This window comes from Salmo salar, chromosome ssa11 (genome assembly GCF_905237065.1).
Source record: "Salmo salar chromosome ssa11, Ssal_v3.1, whole genome shotgun sequence".
Taxonomy (NCBI): Eukaryota; Metazoa; Chordata; class Actinopteri; order Salmoniformes; family Salmonidae; genus Salmo; species Salmo salar.
In genome coordinates this window covers 30,663,613-30,690,923 of record NC_059452.1, presented here as the reverse complement: position 1 = coordinate 30,690,923, position 27,311 = coordinate 30,663,613, and the positions used below count along the sequence as shown (strand labels likewise).

The following is a 27,311-nucleotide window of genomic DNA, read 5'->3' as shown; positions in this document are numbered from 1 at the left end:
TTACTTTGAAACCCTTTATTTTCAGTGAATACAAAAAATATGTTGTTTTCTTGTGGCCAGATAAATAGTTTCCATACTGTAGGTCATTGTCACTTCATATCTATCTTTCTTGTAGAACTACACTTAAATTATCATTGAATTCATTATGGGACAAACACAGGTATGAACAGTTTCTCCCTACCATTGAAATGTGTCACACTACATTAACAGTGACAGCTATACATCTTAATATCCTTATCACATTTATCCTTAAAAAAAACTATTCCTCGTGGCTTAAAAGAGAAAGAAAAAAGAAAATCAATCCATAAAACTTTTGTGAGACAGCAGAGTACAGACCTATTGTCCGGAGTGTGTTGATCCTGTGATTTACTTGTAACATACAATAACCGAGCGACAGACTCCATTCTGCCATACATAGAGTTCAGAAGCATCTTGGTACATGCCCATGGAATGCAGTACAAAAATGTGTTGTCCTCATATATATCGTATACATATACCAATGGTACTTTTTACACAGCGACACATTCGTCTCTGCCCTCAAGGCCATGGGTGCATCAGGCAGAAAGATGGGGACAGAGGTACAGTTTATAGGACAACGCAGTAGTACCTGTGAGGCCATGTTTTTCATCTCTATGGGACCTAAAAGTATTGGTAATAGGCTATGACAGGAACAACTCAAGGCCCTACTCATTGATACTGACCACACTCCTTTATCCAGCTAGATAAATTGTCACAAGCAGACCAGATGCTGTATGAGCTAGAAACTAAGGCACTAATGACATAATACTACAAAGACCAGATGCGTGAAGTCTGACAGAACTGTACCAGCGTTTGAACTGTAGAGCCTACTGTTACACATCAATCCGGAGTAAAACATGTTTAACATGGACCGTTTGCAGTTTGTTAGGGGTTATTGTTCTTATGTGCAGTTCAGAATACCAATCAGTAGGTCGTGTAGATGTATTTTCTGTTCCGAAAATAATAGAACCCAGAAGCCATGCATATGAGTGACACGCAAGAGCAGAATTTTACCTCACAATAATGATTCGTTTGCTAACCGACACTCACTGACTGTCATAAAACTAGTAAAACCAAACACTAGAACCAAACCTGGGTTGTGTTCATTAGGATTTTTTTGTTGTTCTATTGGACAATTCTAGGTAGTCACTCCTCCGTTTTCCTCCTTTTGGTGCATAATGAACACAACCCTGGCAAACAAAAGGTAAATATACTGCAATAGTAGCACTTCCCACTACAGTTACATAAAGCACCATTAGAGTAAGAGTGAGACGGATTCAACAGGTGAACAACAACAGGACGTGACCCACTGTAGTGGTCCAACAGGCAGGGGTAACCATCAGAAGCATTGTGTATAGTCAACAAAGATTTACCGCTTCACATTCATTCAAAAGGTCTGGGGTGTCAAAATATTAGAGCCATTCATTTCAGTTTGCATTATGAGTTGTAGAGAAATCACGCTTTATCAATGAGAATCTTTTTTCAGATTGCCTGGATGTTTTTTTTAAACTCCTACTTACATCGTAATACATTTAAGACCAGCAGTTGTTTCCTACATTAGTATTTTTTCTTACAGTATCTGAACGGTTTTCAGAGGTGCAGTGTTTGTAGTGTTTGAGGTTTGAAAAGATCAAGCAAGAGGTCGCTTCATTACATTGCATGTCAGGAGGCTGTGAGGACACCAACACTGCCCCCTACAGCGCCTTCATAGTATTGCTTGATGAACATCAGTTCCAGCTGTATGGCTCAATATCAACTGTAAACTAATGAGAATAGTAGAGGGAAGGCCAGTTAACGGACTGTCCACGGTCCAGGTTATGCAGGGTTAGGAGATCTGTAGTAGTGGAAGGGATGAGACTAGTTAAGCTTACTGTAAGTGTCAAGAGTATCTTAACTTGCTAAAAATGTTATTCTGTAGTAACTTCGCCCCCAAATCACAGAAATAATAGAGTACTAGATTGTAATGCATCATAAGAGGTTGTCATAAAAAAAACTCTCTAGCAATTAGATGCAAATTTAAGCATTTATCAACACTAGGTACATTTCAATCTTCAGTGTCAAGAGCACATCTAAACAAGGATTTTTAAAAAGTGTCCACGCAAGCCGAACGGTCAATGCGACAAAAAATGCTTCCATGAAATAAGATCCATAAGCTATTCTTAAATATGCTCCAAATACCTCAACTGTCTGAATTACTTGCTGTCTGACAAGGAGATATATATAAAGATATAGACCACAAGGTGACATAAGTGTCAAATCACCCAAGTGTGGAATTTCAAACACTAGTAATATTTACGAAATGCTATAATTTCTCACTTGTCTCATAAAAAAGGAAATTAATAGCAATGTGTGTGTAAATGCCTAATGTACTGTATGCACCTAACATATCACACTCTTCTTCCTTTATGAAAGAAAGTCCGGCCAAAAGGTTAACACCATGCTAACATTAGAAATATCCCCTTAGTTTGGAGATTCAATGTCAACACTGGTATCTAATCACATCAGATGTAAAGCTCCATAGAGAAAGACATTCAAACTTTTAGGATGCAAATTTTTCAGCTTGTTCACCTGTTACAAATCCATTGCTTCTACAGAATACTTTTTTCCGGTGTAGGTTAACTGGCAGGTAATGCAGGGTAATAGACCGTTACAAGCCAAGTCATGTCATAGTGGTAGGAGACAACTCCTGGTAGTTAAAGACCCCTGCAGGTGTAGTAGACAGTGGCTTTCCATGTCCCATTCTGGGCTTGACCCCACTGGTTGAGTGGGCACACTAAAATGCCAACTTAACCTTGTTGCACACTGAGAAAGTCAATTTGGGCCACCGCTCGTGTGTGTGGTAACATACTACATATACACGCACAGGTACAAATGCACTCAACACACACACGGCAATAGCAGCAGGGTATAGCTCAGTTCTCGTCCTCCCGTAGTTCACTGGGTAAGAACTTGTACTGCTGCTGTCTAATCTGAGCCAGCTTCTTCCTGGCCTCCTCCAGCTCTCTCTCCTTCCTCAGCATCTCCTCCTGGGCTGCTATGATCTGGACACAGAATAGAACAGGCACCAGTTAGTACACAACACCTAGCTAATTAACACTAGGATAGAACAGGCACCAGTTACTACACAACATCTAGCTAATTAACACTAGGATAGAACAGGCACCAGTTACTACACAACACCTGATTCAAACCAGCCTGTACAACATACTGTACAGTGCTGTCAGCTCCTGATAAATGCTTGGAGTTGTTCTTAATGTGTCCACTTACAGAACTGAAAGGCTTGACAAGAGTAAATCTGGTTTGAACAGTCTACATGTCACTGTGGAGTCTGCCAGAGTCCTGAAGTCTCACCTGAGCGATTCCTCCCACAAACTTGGTCTTGACCACCACGTTGTCATCGTCTGCCTTGTGGAACGCTGCTTTCTGGGCCGCTCGGACCAGGTTGTCCGACGCCCTCTTTACTGCATTACCAGCAGCCTTTGGGAGGACAGTCCATCAATATCATACCACATAACATGTTACAACGATTACACAATGCTAATCACAAGATGTGTGTTTGTGGGGTTACACTGAATTCCAAATTGACCCCGAGCCCCGTCTCCCCCTGCACCCCTCCAGATCTGAAACAATTAGATAGGCGTGTAAGATCTACAGGAGTGCCTAGGAGGCAAGGGGCAATTTGTTATTCATCATCCTAGTACCTGTAGTCTCCTCATGGCCTCAGAGTCCTGGTCAGCTTTAACCTTACAGGCCACTAGGAGCTGGGCTGTGGAGGCTGCCACCTGCTTGGCCGACGAGATCAGCTTCTCCTCACTGGCTTGGCCCTGGACCGAGGCATTAGCTGCCTCACACAGGTTACTGGTGGCTGCTGCTACCATCCTGGCCTGTAGGAGAGAACACAGCGAGAACGCTTCATATACATTTCAAAGATGCAATCCCTTAGAATTAATGATGTGTTCATTCCAGCTCTTCCAAAAAAAGGATTGATAAACGTTATTTAGAGGCTTTATTTAGATTGTGTGTGTGTGTACGTACCGCTGAGATGAGACCCTGGGACCACTGACCATCATCCACTGCGTTAGCTGGAATAGAGCCCACCTTGCCCTGAGCCACCAGCTCTCTCTGGGCAGCTGAAGCAGACTTGACCAGGGCACTGGTGGCTGCAGCGATGGACTTAGCTGCTTCCAGGATCTGCTCCTCAAAGTCCAGCGTTTCATCCGCTTGCTGAAGGGGAGACGAGACAGTTACAACTCAGACGTCTCACAGGAAGAAACAAAGATAGGCAGCAATCATATTACATGGCAAACGGAATGGTTTTGATGTTGGAGTTTTAGAGTATAGCTGTTCAAGTCTTTCAATTTCAAATAGTTCACTGACAGATTTGTTTACAAATCCGTACTGTCTGCACTACAGAAACTTCTCAGTGACATCAGTTTTTGGGGCAAACTAAACGAAATAAGAACACAAAACACTTACAACTATTCTATGCCAAGTCATTCCAAGATTAGACCAGTCCCTCACACACACAGTCTGTAGACAGGGCGGGACACTGTAGAAATATGTTTGATATATAGTTGGATTGAATAACAACCTAATATATCAAACATATCAGACAGAGGCCTGCAGAGAAGGCTTCCAGGGTTTATACTCTGACCAGAGGAGTACTTCAACAGTATATAGGGACAGATGGGCTACAACTAGAACTACAGGACAGGAGGAGGGAGAGAGAGAGAGGGAGAAAGAGAGAGATGTAGCACGAGAAAGGGAGTGAGTGAGTGAGAAGAAAGGGAGGGACAGAAGGGTTAGAATCATAGACAGCAGGAAGGGGAGGGGGAAAGGGATTGAAAGAGGAAAAGAGTGAAGGAGGGAGAGAGGAGGGAGCGGTGAGCAGAAGGTCAAAGTCAGAATAGAGTAGGGGGTTCCTCCTGAACAACGTACATGATATCAGCTACAGACAGACTGATAGACTGGTAGACAGACCAAAGTACATACAGACGGTGTACAAACATGAAAAAATCCAGAGACAGAGGTTGCCACTACTTTCACTGTATGTGAGGAGAGACAATACAAGTATTAGACATTCAAATAGTGAATAGAGCATCACCCTATGGATCGAACACTGACTCACGGCGACTGAACACCACAGAATCTTAGTGTCAAAACTGATGAGACACTGTCTCTAAACAGACAGCCAAACACAATGACAAACACCATCAAAGAGACAAGCACCAAGAGAAAATTACTGACAGGATTGTCATTCTTGCTGCAACTTATGCATCCCATTTATGTTATTAGTGTAGAAATTGGGGGTTAAAAATACCCATGTGGCTTGTGAGGTGCGTTGTGGGTGGTGTAGTGTCCTACCTTGGGCTTGGCTCTGGGTTTCAGCTGCTCCAGTTTCTTAGCCGCTGCTTCGATGGACGCTGCCGCCCCCAACAGCTCTGTCTCTGCTATCACTGTGGGGTCCTCTGGGTCCACCCACTCTGTGCCTGAAAACACACACACAGTGAGTTACCACACACACAGCAGTGTATGAACAGAGCACACCTCACAATATGGAGACCACAGAGACAGAACAAACGCCACATGACACAGCATGCACAGCAAATTAAGTGTGTTTAAGATTGAATCGCAATTATCTTATCAGTGACATTAAATACGCAAATGAAGAGCATCCACACTGCAATGGACATGGTGATGAGCATTTCACCATGTCTTTATGGTGAGATGGAAGCTAAAATGAAGAGCATCCACACTGCAATGGACATGGTGATGAGCATTTCACCATGTCTTTATGGTGAGATGGAAACTAAAATGAAGAGCATGATGGATGGATGGGGATATTGTTAGACTAACGGGCCTGTAAAGAGGGAAAATTCAACAACGAATCTCAATGGAATGGTCGGCCCTGAATCACAACTGGTTACATTCTTAACTTACCTCCATCTGTGGCAAAGAAGGCAGGAACAGACTGTTAATAGAACACTCTGGATACATACAGTATATCTGCTAAATGATCATTACTGTCCCATATTATGAACCAGGCGTACAGTAGTTCAGTGAAGTGTCTTCTCACCTTTCATGGCCTCAGCAGTCTGGATGAGTTCAGTAACAGCCCCAGCAACACGTTTAGAGTAGAACACCAGCTGCTGCTTCTGCTCTGCTGTAGGCCCCTGGAGGACCTGTTGATACACACAGAGTAGAGGTGGTTCAGGAAAACATCCCCATCATCACTATTATCACAGGCACACCCACCCAACCTACCAGTAGCACATGCTCCAGTAGGTCAATGTAACCTGTGGTGCACTCTGTCCCGTAGAGCAGCGCTCTGCTCCGTACGTCCTTGTTCACCTCCTGGTGGTAAGCTGCTTGCTGAGGGACACAGACACAGTGTATGGAGTCAGATGTTCCACTTTCCAGGTGGTCAGTATGGATGAGATGAGGAGTAATATCAATATCTGTTCTTCCTCTAACATCTACAACTTTTAGGGCCTAGGGATGATCACAACCTTTCATATAGTCAGCATGTTGAAAATGGCCGTGCTGGTCAGGGTTTAAGTATACAGGATAGGAGGGTAGGGGACAGAAGGTAGGGGGCATCTTCCCTAGTAAGGAGTATTGATCAGAACCTTGCATGTGGTCAGCATGTCGAAGATGGCCTTGCGACTCAGGTTAGCTGTGGAGATCACATCCTCCTGTCGTGCAGAGTTCCCAGCCGCCACTGCTTTGGCTGTTGCCGTGGTGATGCCCTTGGTCATGCGGATGAACTCTTCAGGCGTGGTCGACTTCTCCGGGACGTCTTTAGACTGGAACACCTGAAGAAACACAACACTCAATATGTTCTTAAAAACCTCACTGATTTAATATATCAAACAGCTCTCCATGTAATGTTGAATTGTACAGCCGTGTGCAGTAACACCTAACAGGGCTATATCCTATAATGACCTAACACACAACAGGCATACTAATGTGTCCCAATGTGGCAACACTGGTTGTTGAGTTTTAACTCTGGTTGATCTTATTGATCCCATGGTAATATCCGTGTTTGATCAAGGCTCTAGTTGTAGCTGCACTAGGAGGCTGTCCTGAGGGGAAACTGATAAAGCTAAGAGCTGGAACCACAAACTAATGGAGATCTGTGGTCCTCTGTCAGTTACTAAAGATAAGGATAGCAGGGAAAACACAGGGCCTGGGCCGTTCTAGAGTTCAGAGCTCATCTAGTGACGAGTATATAAACCGTTATGGTTGATAATTCAATATGTTAATGCATTTATAGTATGTAACTAATAAAGCATTTCCAGCTTAGCTTGAGGACACGTTTATGTCACAAAGCGTAAATGAGAGAGCATGTCCATTGTCATCATCCTAATCAAGTCAGTGATTAAATAAATCACTTTATAGATGACTGCTTACCGTGAGTTCCTGTTTAATACATTCAATGGTGGCCTCCAGGGCCCTGGTCCCCCGCGTGGCCTCGTCCTCCACAGCCTTCACCGTCTTCAGCAGGGACGTCACGTTGGTCACCATCACCTGGTGGGTTACCAGAGGGGGGACAATGGGGGAGACAGGTCCAAAGATGTCAGTGGGAGAGACAGCACTGGGGGGCATCAGAGAGACATCTTGCCTTTGGTGGGCGGAGAGATTAACCTTTATTTCTGTTGACAGTTTGTGTGTGCTTTTGGTATTATTATGTACGTAAACACCATATGGAACTGAAAGACGGGGAGCACAACAGCTATCAACATGAACCACAGCACTGCAGTTTGAGCTGAAGTGAATATAAGCCACCTGTTATCTACCGTCTGTCTGCCACAGGGCTTGGAGAAGGTCCAAAAGCAGGTTAAAAGGAGTTCCCTGGATTACTATGACTACGTCCCAAATGGCATCCTATTCCCTATATAGTGCACTACTTTTAACCAGGGCCCCAAGTAGAGCACTATATAGGGAATAGGATACCATTTGTGACACAGCCCATCACATTTCCACCACATGCGCTAGGTAGGTAGTGGCTAACAGTGATTTTAGATCTCGCTTCCTTTCCACTTGGCTGGGTCATTGACTAGCGCTGGATGAGATTAGAGCATGGCGAGAAAGATGGGATGTTGATTAATGGCTAGGCCTAAAGGAGGGGGAGGAAATCTGCTGCTATGGCACACAACGACAGCATGCCTTCATCTGGTGTACTGGAAGCGCTCACCAGAACACCCTTTACGCACATATCAGACTGAGGAGGCATCCCGTTCACTTCTGCCATGTTTCTGGGGGACAACTGGGTGTAGATTACAAGATTTAATCGTACAATATTTTATTTCAGAGCACTAGACATAGTTCAAACAGAATTGGGCGGTCGCCCGGACACAGATTAAGCCTAGTGCTGGACTAAAAAGTACTCTGTCAAGAAGATGTATAATAACTGTATAATAAGCTACAGCCAGGAGGGATGATGATGCAACAATGCCTGTTAGAGACAGCGGCCTTAGAGTCCTCCATGGGTCTCACTGGGTCTCCTACCTTGGCAGCACTCTTCAGCTGGTACATGGACGGGTCGTCTGCAGCCTTGCCCGCAGCACACTTAGTGGCTCCTATGAGCTCAGCCAGGGCCTTGGCCACGTCTTTCACTGCGTTGATCAGAACCACCTATACAGAACACACACATATCATCAGCTAATTAAGGACACAATCTGGGGTCGAGTCCATCCCAGGTTGGATACATCAATAGGTCCCCCTAAATAGCTACAGTACTTCCTACTTTTAATAGCAGTCTCTTTGAAGAAAGGAAAGTTGCAGTAGGCCTATGTTTTATTAATTAAAAACAGTCTAAAATGGTACAGTAATTTTGTCCACTAAGGACTGTTTTGGGAACAGAAGATGTCACCTAAAATAAATAATTGGTCACCTGTGTCTCTGGGTCGTCAGAGCCGATGCTGGCGGCACCCAGTTTGACCACGTCAGTGAGCTGTGTGATGGTCTTAGCTGAGGACTGGGCAGCTTGGGCCAGTCTGTCCTGACTGGACGCTGCTCCAGACACCAACATCTTAGTGTCCTCCACCAGAGCCTTCGCTGTCTTCAATATGTTCTCCCTGGGAGGGGGTGCGGGGAGAGGGAGGAGAGAGACGGACACAGACAAAGAGACCGAAGGAGGCGGTAAAATCTCTAAACTTCTACAGGTGTTACCATGGCTCATGGTTAAACATTACGGTTTTTCTAAATTCCAATGGTCTTATTAATACCATCCTGCTATGAGATGACCCTCCACCAACACGTCAAAACTCTTAACCCACACAAAACGATAGCTCTTAACACTAGAACCCTAAAGCAGTCATTTTGACAGCTCATTATCTTTTTTGTTTTTATTACTCTGCCATTAACTCTTGCCCACTCCGTCCTTGACTTTTCCTAACTAAGTCTAAAAACACACTGCCGTTGTTAGAATCTTAATATCACAAACAGAACTGGTGTAATAACCAGTTATAGGAGGGCATGTCATTTTTTGGAATGTTGTTTCCCCCCTGCTCTGCTCCTCCTCCCAACAGTAGGGCCTGCTCTCTGCTCCTCCTCCCAACAGTAGGGCCTGCTCTCTGCTCCTCCTCCCAACAGTAGGGCCTGCTCTCTGCTCCTCCACCCAACAGTAGGGCCTGCTCTCTGCTCCTCCTCCCAACAGTAGGGCCTGCTCTCTGCTCCTCCACCCAACAGTAGGGCCTGCTCTCTGCTCCTCCACCCAACAGTAGGGCCTGCTCTCTGCTCCTCCTCCCAACAGTAGGGCCTGCTCTCTGCTCCTCCTCCCAACAGTAGGGCCTGCTCTCTGCTCCTCCTCCCAACAGTAGGGCCTGCTCTCTGCTCCTCCTCCCAACAGTAGGGCCTGCTCTCTGCTCCTCCTCCCAACAGTAGGGCCTGCTCTCTGCTCCTCCTCCCAACAGTAGGGCCTGCTCTCTGCTCCTCCTCCCAACAGTAGGGCCTGCTCTGCTCCTCCTCCCAACAGTAGGGCCTGCTCTCTGCTCCTCCTCCCAACAGTAGGGCCTGCTCTCTGCTCCTCCTCCCAACAGTAGGGCCTGCTCTCTGCTCCTCCTCCCAACAGTAGGGCCTGCTCTCTGCTCCTCCTCCCAACAGTAGGGCCTGCTCTCTGCTCCTCCTCCCAACAGTAGGGCCTGCTCTCTGCTCCTCCTCCCAACAGTAGGGCCTGCTCTCTGCTCCTCCTCCCAACAGTAGGGCCTGCTCTCTGCTCCTCCTCCCAACAGTAGGGCCTGCTCTCTGCTCCTCCTCCCAACAGTAGGGCCTGCTCTGCTCCTCCTCCCAACAGTAGGGCCTGCTCTCTGCTCCTCCTCCCAACAGTAGGGCCTGCTCTCTGCTCCTCCTCCCAACAGTAGGGCCTGCTCTCTGCTTCTCCTCCCAACAGTAGGGCCTGCTCTCTGCTCCTCCTCCCAACAGTAGGGCCTGCTCTCTGCTCCTCCTCCCAACAGTAGGGCCTGCTCTCTGCTCCTCCTCCCAACAGTAGGGCCTGCTCTCTGCTCCTCCTCCCAACAGTAGGGCCTGCTCTCTGCTCCTCCTCCCAACAGTAGGGCCTGCTCTCTGCTCCTCCTCCCAACAGTAGGGCCTGCTCTGTTCCTTCTTCCAACAGTTGAAAGTGGAGTCCCAAGTTGAAACTGAACCTAAACTACACCTAAACTCATTTCACACACACACACAACAGATGAAATATATGAAGTATGATGTGGAAAAGGGGTGAGCTGATGAGCGAGGGGAAGCGAAAGAAGCTTACTAATGTAATCACCAATTGTGAATGAAGAACAGGGAGGGCCATTCTATTGATCCATTCTAACCATCATCTCAAAAATGGTATGTTCCCTATATCAGTACAACAAATCCAACCAGCCTTATGAGACTACTCTGGCCTACTTGGAGGACGCTACACAGCGAGAGCGTAATTGTTGAACGGCTTTTAATCTTTGGGAAAATATCCACATCTCGCAGCAGGAACAAGTTTCAGAGAATGTGGTGATGAGGCTTGTGGAACCTTACGTTAGCAAGGGGAGAACTGTCACCACGGACAATTTCTTCACTTCATTGGTGAACAAGTTGCTTGCAAAGAAAACAAGTATGGCAGGCACCATGAACAAACAGAGACGGGAGCACCCTTCCTCTGCGAAAAATCAGGCAACTGCACAGCCGTTGTACTCAACAACAGTGCTAAAGAATGACAAGACAACAAGACACAAGCAAGAGAAAACCAGATACTATTATGCACTACAACAAAACAAAGGTATGTCCAAGTGTGTCAAGCAAGTGAAAGTTAAGAAAATTGTGTCAACTGTTAGGACAAGGGATAATAGCTAAATGAAATCCAACTGATGAAGTATGAGCTGACAATAATTGTTTATTTTTGACTACTGTCATATTAACACATTCATTGTAATGTCATTATTGCTGTTGTGCCAAGTTTCACTATTTATCAAGACCACTTGGTGCCTATAATGATGTTCAGGCTACTGATGTTGTCATCATTTGACGGTGTGTCTTTTGACCCTACTTCTTGGTGGTTGGGGTATTTTCTTTTGTCTTTCTAAAAATAAGCTGTTGTTCCTACGCATATGCTTTCTGTTTCATAGTTGTAACAAAGCACTTCACAAAGAAAATGTATTGAAAACTAGAATTTTTGTGTTTGAGCATTACAGTAAAGGAAAATGCTACTGTGTAATTTGAAATAAAATACAAATCGGATTATCATGTTACCCAAGGCCTTCATAAACACAACCAAATTATCATTTTTGCTTTAACATGAAATATATTAATTACACTGTTAGAATGTTGCAGTCAAAATGACTGATCATTAGCTTGAAGGGGGGTCCATAGATGCCAAGCGGTTCTAGTGTTAAAAAGATGACATTCAACCTTCAGAGATTTCCATATCAAAGGTTGATCTTTGTCAGAGCATCTGCAGAGGCAGGGGTCAGGTAAGGTACAGTACGTCTGAAGTGTTTAATAGAAGTGTTTGGTCTGAAGTACTGAGCGACTTCCTCTCCTCCCAGTCTGAATGATTTGTAGTGTGACTCCAGTCCAGACACTTCCTCCTGCCTGATCACTAGGTTATACGTATTCCTGTCACTGAGTGCAGGGGCGGAGGTTGGCCTAAGGCGGCGGTTGGCCAAGTGTCTGCGGGTTTTCCCTCCACCTGTACTTGATTGATTAATTAAGGTCACTGATTAGTAAGGAACTCCCCTCACCTGGTTGTCTAGGTCTTAATTGAAAGGAAAAACCAAAAACGTGCAGACACTCAGACTCCGTGGAATGAGTTTGACACCCCTGAACTAAGGCCTGATTCCAGCTGTCTCTGTCACACACAACCTTGTGGGGGGGACACAATTCAGTCCCATTCAAAATCTTATTTTCCCTAACCCGTACTCAATGTAAATAGTCTGGGCGACCGTTTAGTTGGTCAGCAGTCTTATGGCTTGGGGGTAGAAGCTGTCAAGGAGCCTTTTGGTCCTAGACTTGGCGAACCGGAACCGCTTGCCGTGCGGTAGCAGAGAGAACAGTTCATGACTTGGTTGCCTGGAGTCTGACAATTCTTTGGGCCTTCCTCTGACACCGCCTAGTATATAGGTCCTGATGTCAGGAAGCTTGGCCACAGAGATGTACTGGGCCGTACGCACTACCCTCTGTAGCGCCTTCCGATCAGATGCCGAGCAGTTGCCATACAGTGATGCAACCGGTCAGGATGCAGCTGTAGAAATTTGAGAATCTGGGGACCCAAGCCAAATCTTTTCAGTCTCCTGAGGGGGAAAAGGTGTTGTCTTGCCCTCTTCACAACTGTCTTGGTGTGTTTGGTCCATGATAGTTTGTTGGTGATGTGGACACCAAGGAACTTGAAACTCTCGACCCGCTTCACTACAGCCCCATCAATGTTAATGGGGGCCTGTTCGGCCCACCTTTTCCTGTAGTCCACGGTCAGCTCCTCTGTCTTTTTCACATTGAGAGGTTGTTGTCCTGACACCACACTGCCAGGTCTCTAACCTCCTCCCTATAGGCTGTCTCATTGTTGTCGGTGATCAGGCCTACCACCGTTGTTTCATCAGCAAACGTAATGATGGTGTTGGAGTCGTGCTTGGCCATGCAGTCGTAGGTGAACAGGGAGTACAGGAGGACGCACCCCTGAGGGTCATCGTCAGGAAGTCCAGGATCCAGTTACAGAGGGAGGTGTTTAGTCCCACGGTCCTTAGCTTAGTGATGAACTTTGTGGGAACTATGGTGTTGAACGCTGAGCTGTAGTCAATGAACAGCATTCTCACATAGGTGTTCCTTTTGTCCAGGTGGGAAAGGGCAGTGTGGAGTGCAATTGAGATTGCGTCAACTGTGGATCTGTTGGGGCGGTATGCGAATTGGAGTGGGTCTACAGTTTCTGGCATGATGGTGTTGATGTGAGCTATGACCAGCCTTTCAAAGCACTTCATGGCTCCCAACGTGAGTGCTACGGGACGGTAGTCGTTTAGGCAGGTTACGTTCCACATATTGGGTACAGGGACTATGGTGGTCTGTTTGAAACATGTAGGTGTTACAGACTTGGCCAGGAAGAGGTTGAACATGTCAATGAAGACACTTGCCAGTTGGTCCGCACATGCTCTGAGTACAAGTCCTGGTAATCAATCTTTGTTCTGTATTGACGGTTCGTCTTACCCGAACCCAAAAACCTAACCCTAAAACTAACCCGAGCACTAACCCTTAATGTAATTCTAACCCTAACACTAATTCTAACTCTAAACCCCCTAGAAATAGCACTTGACCTTGTGGGGACTAACAAAATGGCCCCAGTTATTCACATTTTTGTTTCATTACTATTCTTGTAGGGACACACACACCTGTGGTCAGCGAAGGACTCGTCATTCTCTGCGTTGAGTGTGCCAGCGGAGGCGAACATGATGGTGGTGTCCAGGTCAGCGATGATGCCAGATACAGCACTGGCAGCTGTGATGCAGGCCTGAGTGCCCTTATTACCAGCCTGTAGGGCCGACAGCACCATCGACACCTGGGGAGACACACAGTCAAACTGCTCAGTTTGAGACATCCAGAGAGACACACGCAGAGACAACACACACTGAGGACTCCTGTAGGAGCCACAAACAAACAATCACAGATCACAGCCTCCATTGACACTGGGCTAGATCAGAGAAAGGAGTTGGTGTGACTGTCGGTGTGTTTCTCTTGTTGGTGTGTGATTGCTACAGGACTCGTGTTGCAGGAGGTGGTGGTTTTTGCAGTGTTTTATGGTTGTGCTCTTGTCTTCTTTTGTTTTCTTTCACTGCAGTGCTCTCACAGATGTATTGATGTGTTGGTCTAATGTCTATCCATATCAGATGCAGACCATAGGAACTAGAGAACCCGTCCAGTCAAAATGACAGCTACATGGCACGACGATTTCCTCTGCTACCTACTCAGCTGAGAGAACATTTGGCAAATCAGAGAGCGAGCGCCAGACAGAGAGCGCGGGCGAGCGAGCGCCAGAGCGCGGGCGAGCGAGCGCCAGAGAGCGTGAGCGAGCGAGCGAGCGAGAGCCAGACTGCGCGAGCGAGCGAGAGCCAGACAAGCAGCGAGCGAGCGAGCGAGAGCCAGACAGAGCGAGCGAGCGAGCGCCAGACAGAGCGAGCGAGCCAGCGCCAGACAGAGCGAGCGAGCCAGCGCCAGACAGAGCGAGCGAGCCAGCGCCAGACAGAGCGAGCGAGCCAGCGCCAGACAGAGCGAGCGAGCCAGCGCCAGACAGAGCGAGCGAGCCAGCGCCGAGCGAGCGCCAGACAGAGCGAGCGAGCCAGCGCCAGACGGCGCAAGCGAGCGAGCCAGCGCCAGAGCGAGCGCCAGACAGAGCGAGCGAGCGAGCCAGCGCCAGACAGAGCGGCGGCGAGCCAGCGCCAGACAGAGCGAGCGAGCGAGCCAGCGCCAGACAGACGAGCGGCGAGCGAGCGAGCGCCAGACAGAGAGCGCGAGCGAGCGAGCGCCAGACAGAGAGCGGGCGAGCGAGCGAGCGCCAGACAGAGCGAGCGGCGGCGAGCGCCAGAAGCGGCAGCGAGCGGCGCGCAGCGAAGCGCAGCGAGCGGCAGACAGAGAGCGCGGGCGAGCGAGCGAGCGCCAGACGAGAGCGCGGGCGAGCGAGCGAGCGCCAGACAGAGAGCGGCGGCGAGCGAGCGAGCGAGCGCCAGACAGAGCGCGAGCGAGCGAGCGAGCGCCAGACAGAGAGCGCGGGCGAGCGAGCGAGCGCCAGACAGAGAGCGCGGGCGAGCGAGCGAGCGCCAGACAGAGAGCGCGGGCGAGCGAGCGCCAGACAGAGCGCGGCGAAGCGAGCGAGCGCCAGACAGAGAGCGCGGGCGAGCGAGCGCCAGACAGAGAGCGCGGGCGAGCGAGCGCCAGACAGAGAGCGCGGGCGAGCGAGCGCCAGACAGAGAGCGCGGGCGAGCGAGCGCCAGACAGAGAGCGCGGGCGAGCGAGCGCCAGACGAGAGCGCGGGCGAGCGAGCGCCAGACAGAGAGCGCGGGCGAGCGAGCGCCAGACAGAGCGCGGGCGAGCGAGCGCCAGACAGAGCGGGCGGGGCGAGCGAGCGCCAGACAGAGCGGGCGGGCGAGCGAGCGCCAGACAGAGCGGGCGGGCGAGCGAGCGCCAGACAGAGCGGGCGGGCGAGCGGGCGCCAGACAGAGCGAGCGGGCGAGCGGGCGCCAGACAGAGCGGGCGAGCGGCGGGCGCCAGACAGAGCGGGCGAGCGGGCGCCAGACAGAGCGAGCGGCGAGCGAGCGCCAGACAGAGCGAGCGGGCGAGCGAGCGCCAGACAGAGCGAGCGGGCGAGCGAGCGCCAGACAGAGCGAGCGAGCGAGCGGGCGCCAGACAGAGCGGGCGAGCGGGCGCCAGACAGAGCGGGCGAGCGGGCGCCAGACAGAGCGGGCGAGCGGGCGCCAGACAGAGCGGCGGCGCCAGACAGAGCGGGCGAGCGAGCGCCAGACAGAGCGAGCGGCGAGCGAGCGCCAGACAGAGCGGGCGAGCGAGCGCCAGACAGAGCGAGCGAGCGAGCGCCAGACAGAGCGAGCGGCGAGCGCCAGACAGAGCGAGCGGGCGAGCGAGCGCCAGACAGAGCGAGCGGGCGAGCGCCAGACAGAGCGAGCGGGCGAGCAGCGCCAGACAGAGCGAGCGGCGAGCGCCAGACAGAGCGAGCGAGCGGCGCCAGACAGAGCGAAGCGGGCGGCAGCGCCAGACAGAGCGAAGCGGGCGAGCGAGCGCCAGACAGAGCGAGCGGGCGAGCGAGCGCCAGACAGAGCGAGCGGGCGAGCGAGCGCCAGACAGAGCGAGCGGGCGAGCGAGCGCCAGACAGAGCGAGCGGGCGAGCGAGCGCCAGACAGAGCGAGCGGGCGAGCGAGCGCCAGACAGAGCGGGCGGGCGAGCGAGCGCCAGACAGAGCGGGCGGGCGAGCGAGCGCCAGACAGAGCGGGCGGGCGAGCGAGCGCCAGACAGAGCGAGCGGGCGAGCGAGCGCCAGACAGAGCGAGCGGGCGAGCGAGCGCCAGACAGAGCGAGCGAGGCGAGCGCCAGACAGAGCGGGCGAGCGAGCGAGCGCCAGACAGAGCGAGAGCGAGCGAGCGCCAGACAGAGCGAGGCGAGCGAGCGAGCGCCAGACAGAGCGGGCGAGCGAGCGAGCGCCAGACAGAGCGAAGCGAGCGAGCGAGCGCCAGACAGAGCGAGCGGGCGAGCGAGCGCCAGACAGAGCGAGGCGGCGAGCGAGCGCCAGACAGAGCGAGCGGGCGAAGCGAGCGCCAGACAGAGCGAGCGGCGAGCGAGCGCCAGACAGAGCGGGCGGGCGAGCGAGCGCCAGACAGAGCGGGCGAGCGAGCGAGCGCCAGACAGAGCGGGCGAGCGAGCGAGCGCCAGACAGAGCGGGCGAGCGAGCGAGCGCCAGACAGAGCGGGCGAGCGAGCGCCAGACAGAGCGGGCGAGCGAGCGCCAGACAGAGCGAGCGCCAGACAGAGCGGGCGCCAGACAGTGAGACAGTGAGAGCGCGACAGACAGTGAGACAGTGAGAGCGCGACAGACAGTGAGACAGTGAGAGCGCGACAGACAGTGAGAGAGAGCGCGACAGACAGTCAGACAGTGAGAGAGAGCGCGACAGACAGTGAGACAGTGAAAGCGCGACAGACAGTGAGACAGTGAAAGCGCGACAGACAGTGAGACAGTGAAAGCGCGACAGTGAGAGAGAGCGCGACAGACAGTGAGAGAGAGCGCGACAGACAGTGAGAGAGAGCGCGACAGACAGTGAGAGAGAGCGCGACAGACAGTGAGAGAGAGCGCGACAGACAGTGAGACAGTGAGAGCGCGACAGACAGTGAGACAGTGAGAGCGCGACAGACAGTGAGACAGTGAGAGCGCGACAGACAGTGAGACAGTGAGAGCGCGACAGACAGTGAGACAGTGAGAGCGCGACAGACAGTGAGACAGTGAGAGCGCGACAGACAGTGAGACAGTGAGAGCGCGACAGACAGTGAGACAGTGAGAGCGCGACAGACAGTGAGACAGTGAGAGCGCGACAGACAGTGAGACAGTGAGAGCGCGACAGACAGTGAGACAGTGAGAGCGCGACAGACAGTGAGACAGTGAGAGCGCGAGAGAGCGAGAGAGCGACAGACAGAGAGAGAGACAGACAGAGAGAATATCTGTCCATTTCCCTACATGGAAATTTAAAGCAGAGCCAATAAAATTCTACCACATTCACATAAAGACTTTAGCAATGTCCTTGGAAAAGCATTCCTTCCTAAAAGGATGATCTGTGATAACAGCATAAAAGCAGAATACATAAAAGCAGAATACAGAATACCTTTAACCGCTCTTTGTTTTACATGTTTCACTGCATTGATTTAGTGCCAGTGGAATACTTATCATGTATTATTAAACAGGATTGACTGGGCACCCTGGCTCTACCGGAGGCCTTAAAGTCAACTGTAATGGTGTTACACAAGTTCCTAAAGTACCACTAGACGTTCCTTTAAAAGTTGCAGTGGGGAACCTGTAGGGAGGCCAAGATTTTATGTAGTAGTTTTCAGGTTACATTTCTATTTCAATTCAAAAGATGAATCAACATTTGATTCAACAACCGAAAATTGTATTTATTTTCAAAGATGATTTTTCTTTTCATTACTCAAACTCCAAGTGACTTTTTGAATTGATGGGAGTTGAAAAGGAATTGACCCCACATCAGGTGTATGGTAAACCAGGTATGTGACACCTTATTGGGATGGAAGACCTCTCCAACAGTACAGTACCTTCTCTGTGACGGTGCGGGCACACTCTATGAGCTCTCTCTTGGTGTAACTGTCTGAGGGGGTGATCTGCAGCGCTCCAGCCTTCTGCACCAGGAAGATACAGCCGTGACCCAGCTCCTGGACACCAGCCTTGATCTGGAAACCAATCTGGAGGGAGACAGAACCAGCAAAGAAGACACCAATCAACCCAAGACATAACTTAATGCTAACCTAATAAGGTGACAAAATAAAGATTTCTTTGAATACTCTCTGGTTGTACATTTGAATCCAGGTTATCTGGTACCATGTTTGTTGAGTAGAAAGCAGATTAGAGTGACGTAGTAGTCAAATTGGGACAATAGAGATGGGTGGATAGATGGATGGGATTGACTGTAGTGGTTGGATACCTCCTGGGGTTCTGCAGTGTGCGCGGCCAGACGTCCCTGCAGGGCCAGCTGGCTGTAGTCTGTGGTCACCCGAGAGGCCAGACCCCCCAGCTCCTCTGGACACGTCACAGACTTGGTCATCTAGAAGACAGAGAGACCAGTCAACATTAACACAAGACTTCCTGAATCCTTGAAAGGAATAGAGAAAACTATTCAACACAGATCCTGCTGGAGGAAGTTTGTGGATGACTTGTGGTCCACAGGAAGACAAAGGGGTTAAGTCCTGAAACAAGACGTTTGGATAATTCTTTCAAAGAATGTTGGCTATGTTACCGCAAAGCACTTTGTGACAAATGTTGTCGTAAAGAGGGCTTTATAAATACAATTACATTGATTGATCGCTCTAGAGATAAATTGTTAATCAAAAATAAATAGGTATTTTCATCGGAATCTAATTTACCATTTCCTGGGCGGTGACCGCAATGGCCTTGGAGTATTTCACCATGGTAGTCTGGTAGTCTACAAACGATCCTTCTGGTTCAGGAGAGGTCCCCTCGTCCAGCTGAGGAGAGGAAACAAACATAGAAAACCCTTACTCAACCAAAAATAAACCCTCATTCAAACAATAAAAAATAATAACATCCTAAACCCCCCAAAAAAAAAAAAAAATCAACCCTTTTTCAACCAAACATACAAAACCTTATTCTAACTAAAAACCAGACCTTATTCAACCAAACAAAATCCTTAAGCCAAACATACAACCCTTATTCAACATGCATTATGAAATCCCTTGGCCCAGTGATCTGTTTTAACATACTTCCTTACTAACGTCTTCCTGGCAAAGTATCCACCTTCATAATATCATAATGAATATGCACTAGAGGTCGACCGATTAATCGGAATGGCCGATTAATTAGGGCTGATTTCAAGTTTTCATAACAAAGGGGAAATCGGTATTTTTGGATGCCGATTTGGCCGATTTTTTTATTTTTAGACCTTTATTTAACTAGGCAAGTCAGTTAAGAACACATTCTTATTTTCAATGACGGCCTAGGAACGGTGGGTTAACTGCCTTGTTCAGGGGCAGAACGACAGATGTTTACCTTGTCAGCTCGGGGATTCAACCTTGCAACCTTACGGTTAACTAGTCCAACGCTCTAACCACCTGCTTTACATTGCACTCCACGAGGAGCCTGCCTGTTACGCAAATGCAGTAAGAAGCCAAGGTAAGTTGCAAGCTAGCATTAAACTTATCTTATAAAAAAACAATCAATCAATCATAATCACTAGTTAACTACACATGGTTGATGATATTACTAGTCTATCTAGCCTGTCCTGCGTTGCATATAATCGCTTAGGTACACGTTGCTCCAACCATAAACATCAATGCCTTTCTTAAAATCAATACACAAGTATATATTTTTAAACCTGCATATTTAGTTAATATTGCCCGCTAACATGAATTCCTTTTAACTAGGGAAAAGGTGTCACTTCTCTTGCAAACAGAGTCAGGGTATATGCAGCAGTTTGGGCCGCCTGGCTCGTTGCGAAATGTGAAGACAATTTCTTCCTAACAAAGACAGCCGACTTCGCCAAACGGGGAATGATTTAACAAAAGCGCATTTGCGAAAAAAAGCACAATCATTGCACGACTGTACCTAACCATAAACATCAACGCATTTCTTAAAATCAATACACAGAAGTATATATTTTTAAACCTGCATATTTAGCTAAAAGAAATCCATGTTAGCTGGCAATATTAACCAGGTGAAATTGTGTCATTTTGCGTTCATTGCATGCAGAGTCAGGGTATATGCAACAGTTTGGGCCGCCTGGCTCGTTGTGAACTAATTTGCCAGAATTTTACGTAATTATGACATAAAATTGAAGGTTGTGCAATGTAACAGGAATATTTAGACTTGGGGATGCCACCCGTTAGATAAAATACGGAACGGTTCCGTATTTCACTGACAGGAAAAACGTTTTGTTTTCGAGATGACAGTTTCCGGATTCGACCATATTAATGACCTAAGGCTCCTATTTCTGTGTGTTATTATGTTATAATTAAGTCTATGATTTGATAGAGCAGTCTGACTGAGCGATGGTAGGCACCAGCAGGCTCGTAAGCATTCATTCAAAATAGCACTTTTGTCTATTTTGCCAGCAGCTCTTCGCAATGCATTGCGCTGTTTATGACTTCAAGCCTGTCAACTCCCAAGATTAGGCTGGTGTAACCGATGTAAAATGGCTAGCTAGTTAGCCGGGTGCTCGCTAATAGCGTTTCAAACGTCACTCGCTCTGAGACTTGGTGTAGTTGTTTCCCCTTGCTCTACATGGGTAACGCTGCTTCGAGGGTGGCTTTTGTCGATGTGTTCCTGGTTCGAGCCCAGGTAGGAGCGAGGAGAGGGACGGAAGCTATACTGTTACGCTGGCAATACTAAAGTGCCTATAAGAACATCTAATAGTCAAAGGTATATAAAATACAAATCGTATAGAGAGAAATAGTCCTATAATATCTACAACCTAAAACTTCTTGCCTGGGAATATTGAAGACTCATGTTAAAAGGAACCACCAGCTTTCATATGTTCTCATGTTCTGAGCAAGGCACTTAAATGTTAGCTTTCTTACATGGCACATATTGCACTTTTACTTTCTTCTCCAACACTTTGTTTTTGCATTATTTAAACCAAAGTGAACATGTTTCATTATTTATTTGAGGCTAAATTGATTTTATTGATCTATTATATTAAGTTAAAATAAGTGTTCATTCAGTATTGTTGTAATTGTCATTATTACAAATAAAAAAACTAAATCGGCCGATTAATCGGTATCGTCTTTTTTCGGCCCCCAATATATCGGTATCGGCGGTGAAAAATCATAATCGGTCGACCTCTAATATGCACATTAGCTCATTCCAATCCATCATTAGCCTATCAGTCTGTAAATATACTGTCACTTATTAGACATCCGTCATTACGATGTCAGACACTTTACCACAACTCAGAGTAAGACACAAATGGTTCCCAAATGGATGCTTCTGGCACGCTGGCTGGAATGTGTACTGACGATAATAGTGATAGACTGGTATCCACTATGTTAAATCCTGTAATTCACCTCCACAACAAATGCAGATTAAAGAACGCTGTTATCTCAGCAAATTATCTCAACAGATTATCTCCATTTATTCAAGTCAGACACATTCATACAGAGTTCATAGGAATGTACATGAATGATTTATGACATAAACCACAGCATAGATGCAGATCAAATTGGAGACAAAACACAGCACGTCAGATTCTAAAGCTTGCCCAGACCACTTGTTGAGAGAGAGATGCAACAAGCCGTTTCAACATTCGAGGCTTCTTCTTCCTACACAGCCAAAGATATTGATTCTTTACAAAGCAACTGATAACCATAATGACAAAAGCACTCTCTATCCCTCTCATTGCCAGTCTTACGACAGTATGTTGACATGGAGCGGTGTTGCTGCATCTTCCACTCAGCCTGCCCATGGCCTCAATGGAATCCACCATGCCCCCCCACACCCCACTCATCCTGCCCCCCGTCACCCCCACTCAGCCTGCCCATGGCCTCAATGGAATCCACCTTGCCCCCCACACCCCACTCATCCTGCCCCCCTGTCAGCCCCACTCACCCTGCCCATGGCCTCAGCGATGGAGTCCACCATGGCGCCCACCATACCCCCTTCGCTGGCTGCCTCGTTCAGGGTCACCATGATGTCATCCACGGCCTCCCTCATCAGCTGAGCAGCCTCCGCTATGGCATCATGGGTATGGGACGCCTTCATACAGACAGAGATACATACAGTTGAAGTCTGAAGTTTACATACACTTATGTTGGAGTCATTAAAACCTGTTGGGGCTCGGGGGCAGTATTGAGACATTTTGAAAAAAATATGTGCCCATTTTTAACTGCCTCCTACACCAACTCAGAAGCTAGGATATGCATATTATTAACACATTCGGATAGAAAACACTCTGAATTTTCTAAAACAGTTTGAATGGTGTCTGTAAGTATAACAAAACTCATATTGCAGGCAAAAACCTTTGAAAAATAGATAAAAAAAAAAATGTGAATTTTGTGACTGTACTATTTAGTGTCATTGTTTTATAGATACCATAGTGAGAAAGGATTCATTTCGCAACACCTACGGCTTCCACTAGATGTCAACGATCTTTATAAAGTTGTTTGAAGTGTCTATGATAAACAGAGAGCAAATTAGAATCCAAGGAAGTTGACATGTCATCACTTCATTTTTTTGCGCCTGCGCATAAATCTGAGAAACATGAGTTTTGTCTTCATTGTTTATCTAGACATAGGATAGGTTGTGTGAAAATATTACTGATGTTTAACGTTAAAAATGGACCAAAAGATGAATGCTAAACAACATTTGACATGTTTGAACGAACATAAATAGATTATTTACTAGTTTTTTTTAGCTTTTCGGCGTGATTTTACAGTCCCCCCACCACGTTTTGTGGGAGCATAATGAACGCTAAGTACTTGGTGTTATTTGGACATAAATTATGAACTTTGTCAAAAGAAACCACATTTGTTCCGGACCTGGGATGCCTTCCGGACCTGGGATGCCTGCCTTCTGATGGAGATAATCAAAGGTAAGGGGATATTTACAATGTTATTATCGATTTTAGATGATGCTAACTGTATAGCATAGCCTGTTGTTCTTAGCATAGCACCCCGTTTATTGCAAAATGTGATTTCCCAGTAAAGTTATTTTGAGATCTGGCCATTCGGTAGCAATTACGAGATGATAATATATTATTCTTTGAATGACAATATTATAATTTACCAATGTTTTCGAATAGTAATTTTGTTATGTTCACGGAAGCATTTCAGAGAAGAAAAAAATCGGAATTTCACGCTACTGTAAAATGCTGTTTTTGGATATAAATATGAACTTGATGGAACAAAAAATGCATGTATTGTATAACATAATGTCCTAGGAGTGTCATCTGATGGAGATTGACAAAAGTTAGTGCATAATTCAAGCTGGTTTCTGCTTTTGGTGACGCCTGACCTTGAATTGAAAATGGATGTTTGTACTTTTGTGGCTATGTACTGTCCTAACATAATCTAACTTTATGCTTTTGCCGTAAAGCCTCTTTGAAAATCGAACAATGTGGTTAGATTAAGGAGATGTTTATCATTTAAATTGTGTAAAATAGTTGATTGTTTGAGAAATTGAAATTATTAGATTTTTGATGTTTTGAATTTCCAGCCTTGTTAGCAATCCCGGCTCGGGGTTCATTGCTAACCTGTAGCCCCAACAGGTTAAAATTAGTTTATAAACCACTCCACAAATTTCTTGCCAAAACTATAGTTTGTTAACAAGTCGGTTAGGACATTTACCTTGTGCATGACAAGTAATTTTTCCAACAATGTTTTACAGACAGATTATTTCACTTATAATTCACTGTATCACAATTCCAGTGGGTCAGAAGTTAACATACACTAAGTTGACTGTGCCTTTAAACAGCATGGAAAATTCCAGAAAATGATGTCATTGCTTTAGAAGCTTGATAGGCTAATTGACATTATTTGAGTCAATTGGCGGTGTCCCTGTGGATGTATTTCAAGGCCTACCTTCAAACTCAGTGCCTCTTTGCATGACATCATGGGAAAATCAAAAGAAATCAGCCAAGATCTCTGAATTAAAAAAAAAAAATGTTTGACCTCCACAAGTCTGGTTCATCCTTGGGAGCAATTTCCAAACGCCTGAAGGTACCACGTTCATCTGTACAAACAATAGTACGCAAGTATAAACACCATGGGACCACGCAGGAAGGAGATGCGTTCTGTCTCCTAAAGATGAACGTACATCAGTGTGAAAAGTGCAAATCAATCCCAGAACAACAGCAAAGGACCATGTGAAGATGCTGGAGGAAACAGGTACAAAAGTATCTATATCCACAGTATAATGTGTCCTATATCAACATGACCTGAAAGGCCGCTCAGCAAGGAAGAAGCCACTGCTCCAAAACCGCCATAAAAAAGCCAGACTACGGTTTGCAACTGCACATAGTGACAAAGATTGTACTTTTTGGAGAAATATCCTCTGGTCTGATGAATATAACTGTTTGCCATAATGACCATCGTTATGTTTGGAGGAAAAAGGGCGTGGCTTGCAAGCCAAAGAACACCATCCCAACCGTGAAGCACGAGGGTGGCAGAATCATGTTGTTGGGGTGCTTTGCTGCAGGAGGGACTGGTGCACTTCACAAAATAGATGGCATCATGAGGGAGGAAAATTAGGTGGATATATTGAAGCAACATCTCAAGACATCAGTCAGGAAGTTAAAGCTTGGTCGCAAATGGGTCTTCCAAGTGGACAATGACCCCAAGCATACTTTCAAAGTTGTGGCAAAATGGCTTAAGGACAACAAAGTCAAGGTATTGGAGTGGCCATCACAAAGCCCTGACCTCAATCACATAGAAAATTTGTGGACAGAACTGAAAAAGCGTGTGTGAGCAAGGAGGCTTACAAACCTGACTCAGTTACACCAGCTCTGTCAGGAGGAATGGGCCAAAATTCACCCAACTTATTGTGGGAAGCTTGTGGAAGGCTACCCGAAATGTTTGACCCAAGTTAAACAATTTAAAGGCAACGCTACCAAATACTAATTGAGTGTATGTAAACGTCTGACCCACTGTGAATGTGATGAAAGAAATAAAAGCTGAAATAAATCATTCTCTTCTATTATTCTGACATTTCACATTCTTAAAATAAAGTGGTGATCCTAACTGACCTAAGACAGGGAAGTTTTACGAGGATTAAATGTGAGGAATTGTGAAAAACTGAGTTTAAATGTATTTGGCTAAGGTGTATGTAAACTTCTGACTTCAACTGTATATGTTAGACTAGTAGTCTCTTCACTTCCTAAGTTAAACTTAGAAAAGTGCATCTATTAGTTATTGTTCAAACAACATACGTATTAGTTATTAGCAACTGTATAGGTTATATTGCATAATCCATAAAGATGAGGTGGAGTTTCCCCTTTGTGTTATAAAGCACTTTGAGTGATTTATAAATCCAATCAATTAAAGTTGCTGTAAAGTGCAATGATGGTAGGCTTTAGATAGTGTTTATCAAAAACTCAAAGTCCTGTTAAACTGTGAAGGGTAGGCCATATATCCACATACCCGTATGGATTTTTACAATACGGTCTATGACGATATGCTGATACAGTGCTAATAAATGGAAAATTGGATTACTTCACTGTCAGTTTTGTCCTAGTTGAGTATAAAACAAATATAATGGAAAAAGCCCATTAAAAACACTTATAATTCATTTTTGCCATCCCAGGGGCATGCACTACTCATAAAACAGGTTTAGAACTTGTATTATTCAGATACTTCAAAATACCATCATATACTGTCATAAATTAGAAAAATATCTTGACATGATATTTTGGCCCTATCACCCATATTTTTCCATACCTTGGGGTTTCCTCCTCCCTCCTTGGCTGCGTAGATCATCTGCAGGGCGGACTCTGCCAGGGTCTTAGTCTGGTCCAGGAAGGCCATCTGCTGCTGGTGGACCTGCAGCTTGGACGCCACGCCCACCGACGCCCTGATCAGAGGCTCATAGTAGCCCGCCAGCTGGGTCACCTGGGAAGGAAAGGGGTCAAGGGTCAGAGGTTAATGTGTCAGACTGATTATTGTTGCGTTCCAGATGGTCATAAAATGTTAAAAACCTGGAGCGCAGCTATTGACTGCACCTGACAGGTGATATAGACCTAGTACTGGTAACAGTGATGATGCTGCAACTAGTTACCTTGTGTCCTAGTTGGGCAGCTTCCCCTCTGGCGGCTGTAGATATTGGGTCGATCAGGTATCCAATCTCTTGCACTGTGGACGTCAGCTGCTCTTGCAAGGCCTGATGGGATTGATCAGAGTAAAATAATATCAACATTGGTCATTATGCAAGGCATGTTGTGGTTCTGTGGCAATTCTGACGCTCCCTGTCCAAACTGCTTTTAACTTCATTCAAATGGAAGTTGGTCTCAACTAGCAGTAGCCCTGATCAAAGATCTGTAGCCCACTAACGGACAGAGAGATTGAGAGAGATGGGTAAAGGGAGAGAAGGATGAATAGAGAGAGAATGAGAGGGAGGGGGGGTTGCCTGTGGGTCAGCAGAGCGTGTAGCATCTCATTAACGATCATTACCTCCAGTGAGATGTCATCCCTGCTGGCCAGGTTCTGGCTGACTGCGGCTAGCGAGGCCTGCTCAATGTTCCGGATACATCTGTTGATGTTATCTATGGAGTAGTCACACTCCCTCTGGCCTGGAGCCTTGTCCCTGAGAGGCGGAGAGAGAGAAAGAGAGAGGGTAGAGAGGGAAAGAGGATGAAATAAATAAAAAGAGCATGTTTATTTATCTATGTCAGCTGGCAGGCATCCAACAGGATCAGAGAGATCTGGAGAGATGTTGAATTCTAACAAACCATCAGTAAGCCGATCAACAGCCTTGAGCCAAATCAGCCAATCAGAGATCAAGGATGTACATTATGGTCTTGTCCAACCTCTGAAGGTTATTATAACTGCTTATCATAACTTAATGAGTTATAACAGCTGTCCATGTCCAGGCCAGTAAGATGTGCAGTGCTGT

The 27,311-nt window shown here is 47.0% G+C and overlaps 1 protein-coding gene across 3 annotated transcripts in view; it reads right to left on the bottom strand.

Moving 5' to 3' along the window:
* LOC106562413 (talin-2) overlaps window positions 1-27,311 on the bottom strand; it is a 121,371-nt gene continuing 94,060 nt past the window's right edge. For 2 of the 3 annotated variants that reach the window (XM_045689321.1, XM_045689320.1), the window contains 20 exons: window positions 26,870-27,002; window positions 26,478-26,579; window positions 26,141-26,311; window positions 22,317-22,463; window positions 19,121-19,222; window positions 18,682-18,801; window positions 18,296-18,442; window positions 13,869-14,035; window positions 8,915-9,098; window positions 8,530-8,655; window positions 8,216-8,287; window positions 7,432-7,548; window positions 6,648-6,833; window positions 6,283-6,390; window positions 6,095-6,200; window positions 5,383-5,507; window positions 4,054-4,242; window positions 3,720-3,902; window positions 3,370-3,495; window positions 1-3,059 (listed from right to left, as the gene is read on the bottom strand). In XM_045689321.1, the coding sequence (XP_045545277.1) occupies window positions 2,931-3,059; window positions 3,370-3,495; window positions 3,720-3,902; window positions 4,054-4,242; window positions 5,383-5,507; window positions 6,095-6,200; window positions 6,283-6,390; window positions 6,648-6,833; window positions 7,432-7,548; window positions 8,216-8,287; window positions 8,530-8,655; window positions 8,915-9,098; window positions 13,869-14,035; window positions 18,296-18,442; window positions 18,682-18,801; window positions 19,121-19,222; window positions 22,317-22,463; window positions 26,141-26,311; window positions 26,478-26,579; window positions 26,870-27,002 (2,740 nt within the window). In that variant the 3' untranslated portion in view covers window positions 1-2,930. The remainder of the gene's footprint in view (window positions 3,060-3,369; window positions 3,496-3,719; window positions 3,903-4,053; window positions 4,243-5,382; window positions 5,508-6,094; window positions 6,201-6,282; window positions 6,391-6,647; window positions 6,834-7,431; window positions 7,549-8,215; window positions 8,288-8,529; window positions 8,656-8,914; window positions 9,099-13,868; window positions 14,036-18,295; window positions 18,443-18,681; window positions 18,802-19,120; window positions 19,223-22,316; window positions 22,464-26,140; window positions 26,312-26,477; window positions 26,580-26,869; window positions 27,003-27,311) is intronic. The other variant, XM_045689322.1, reaches the window with a different exon arrangement.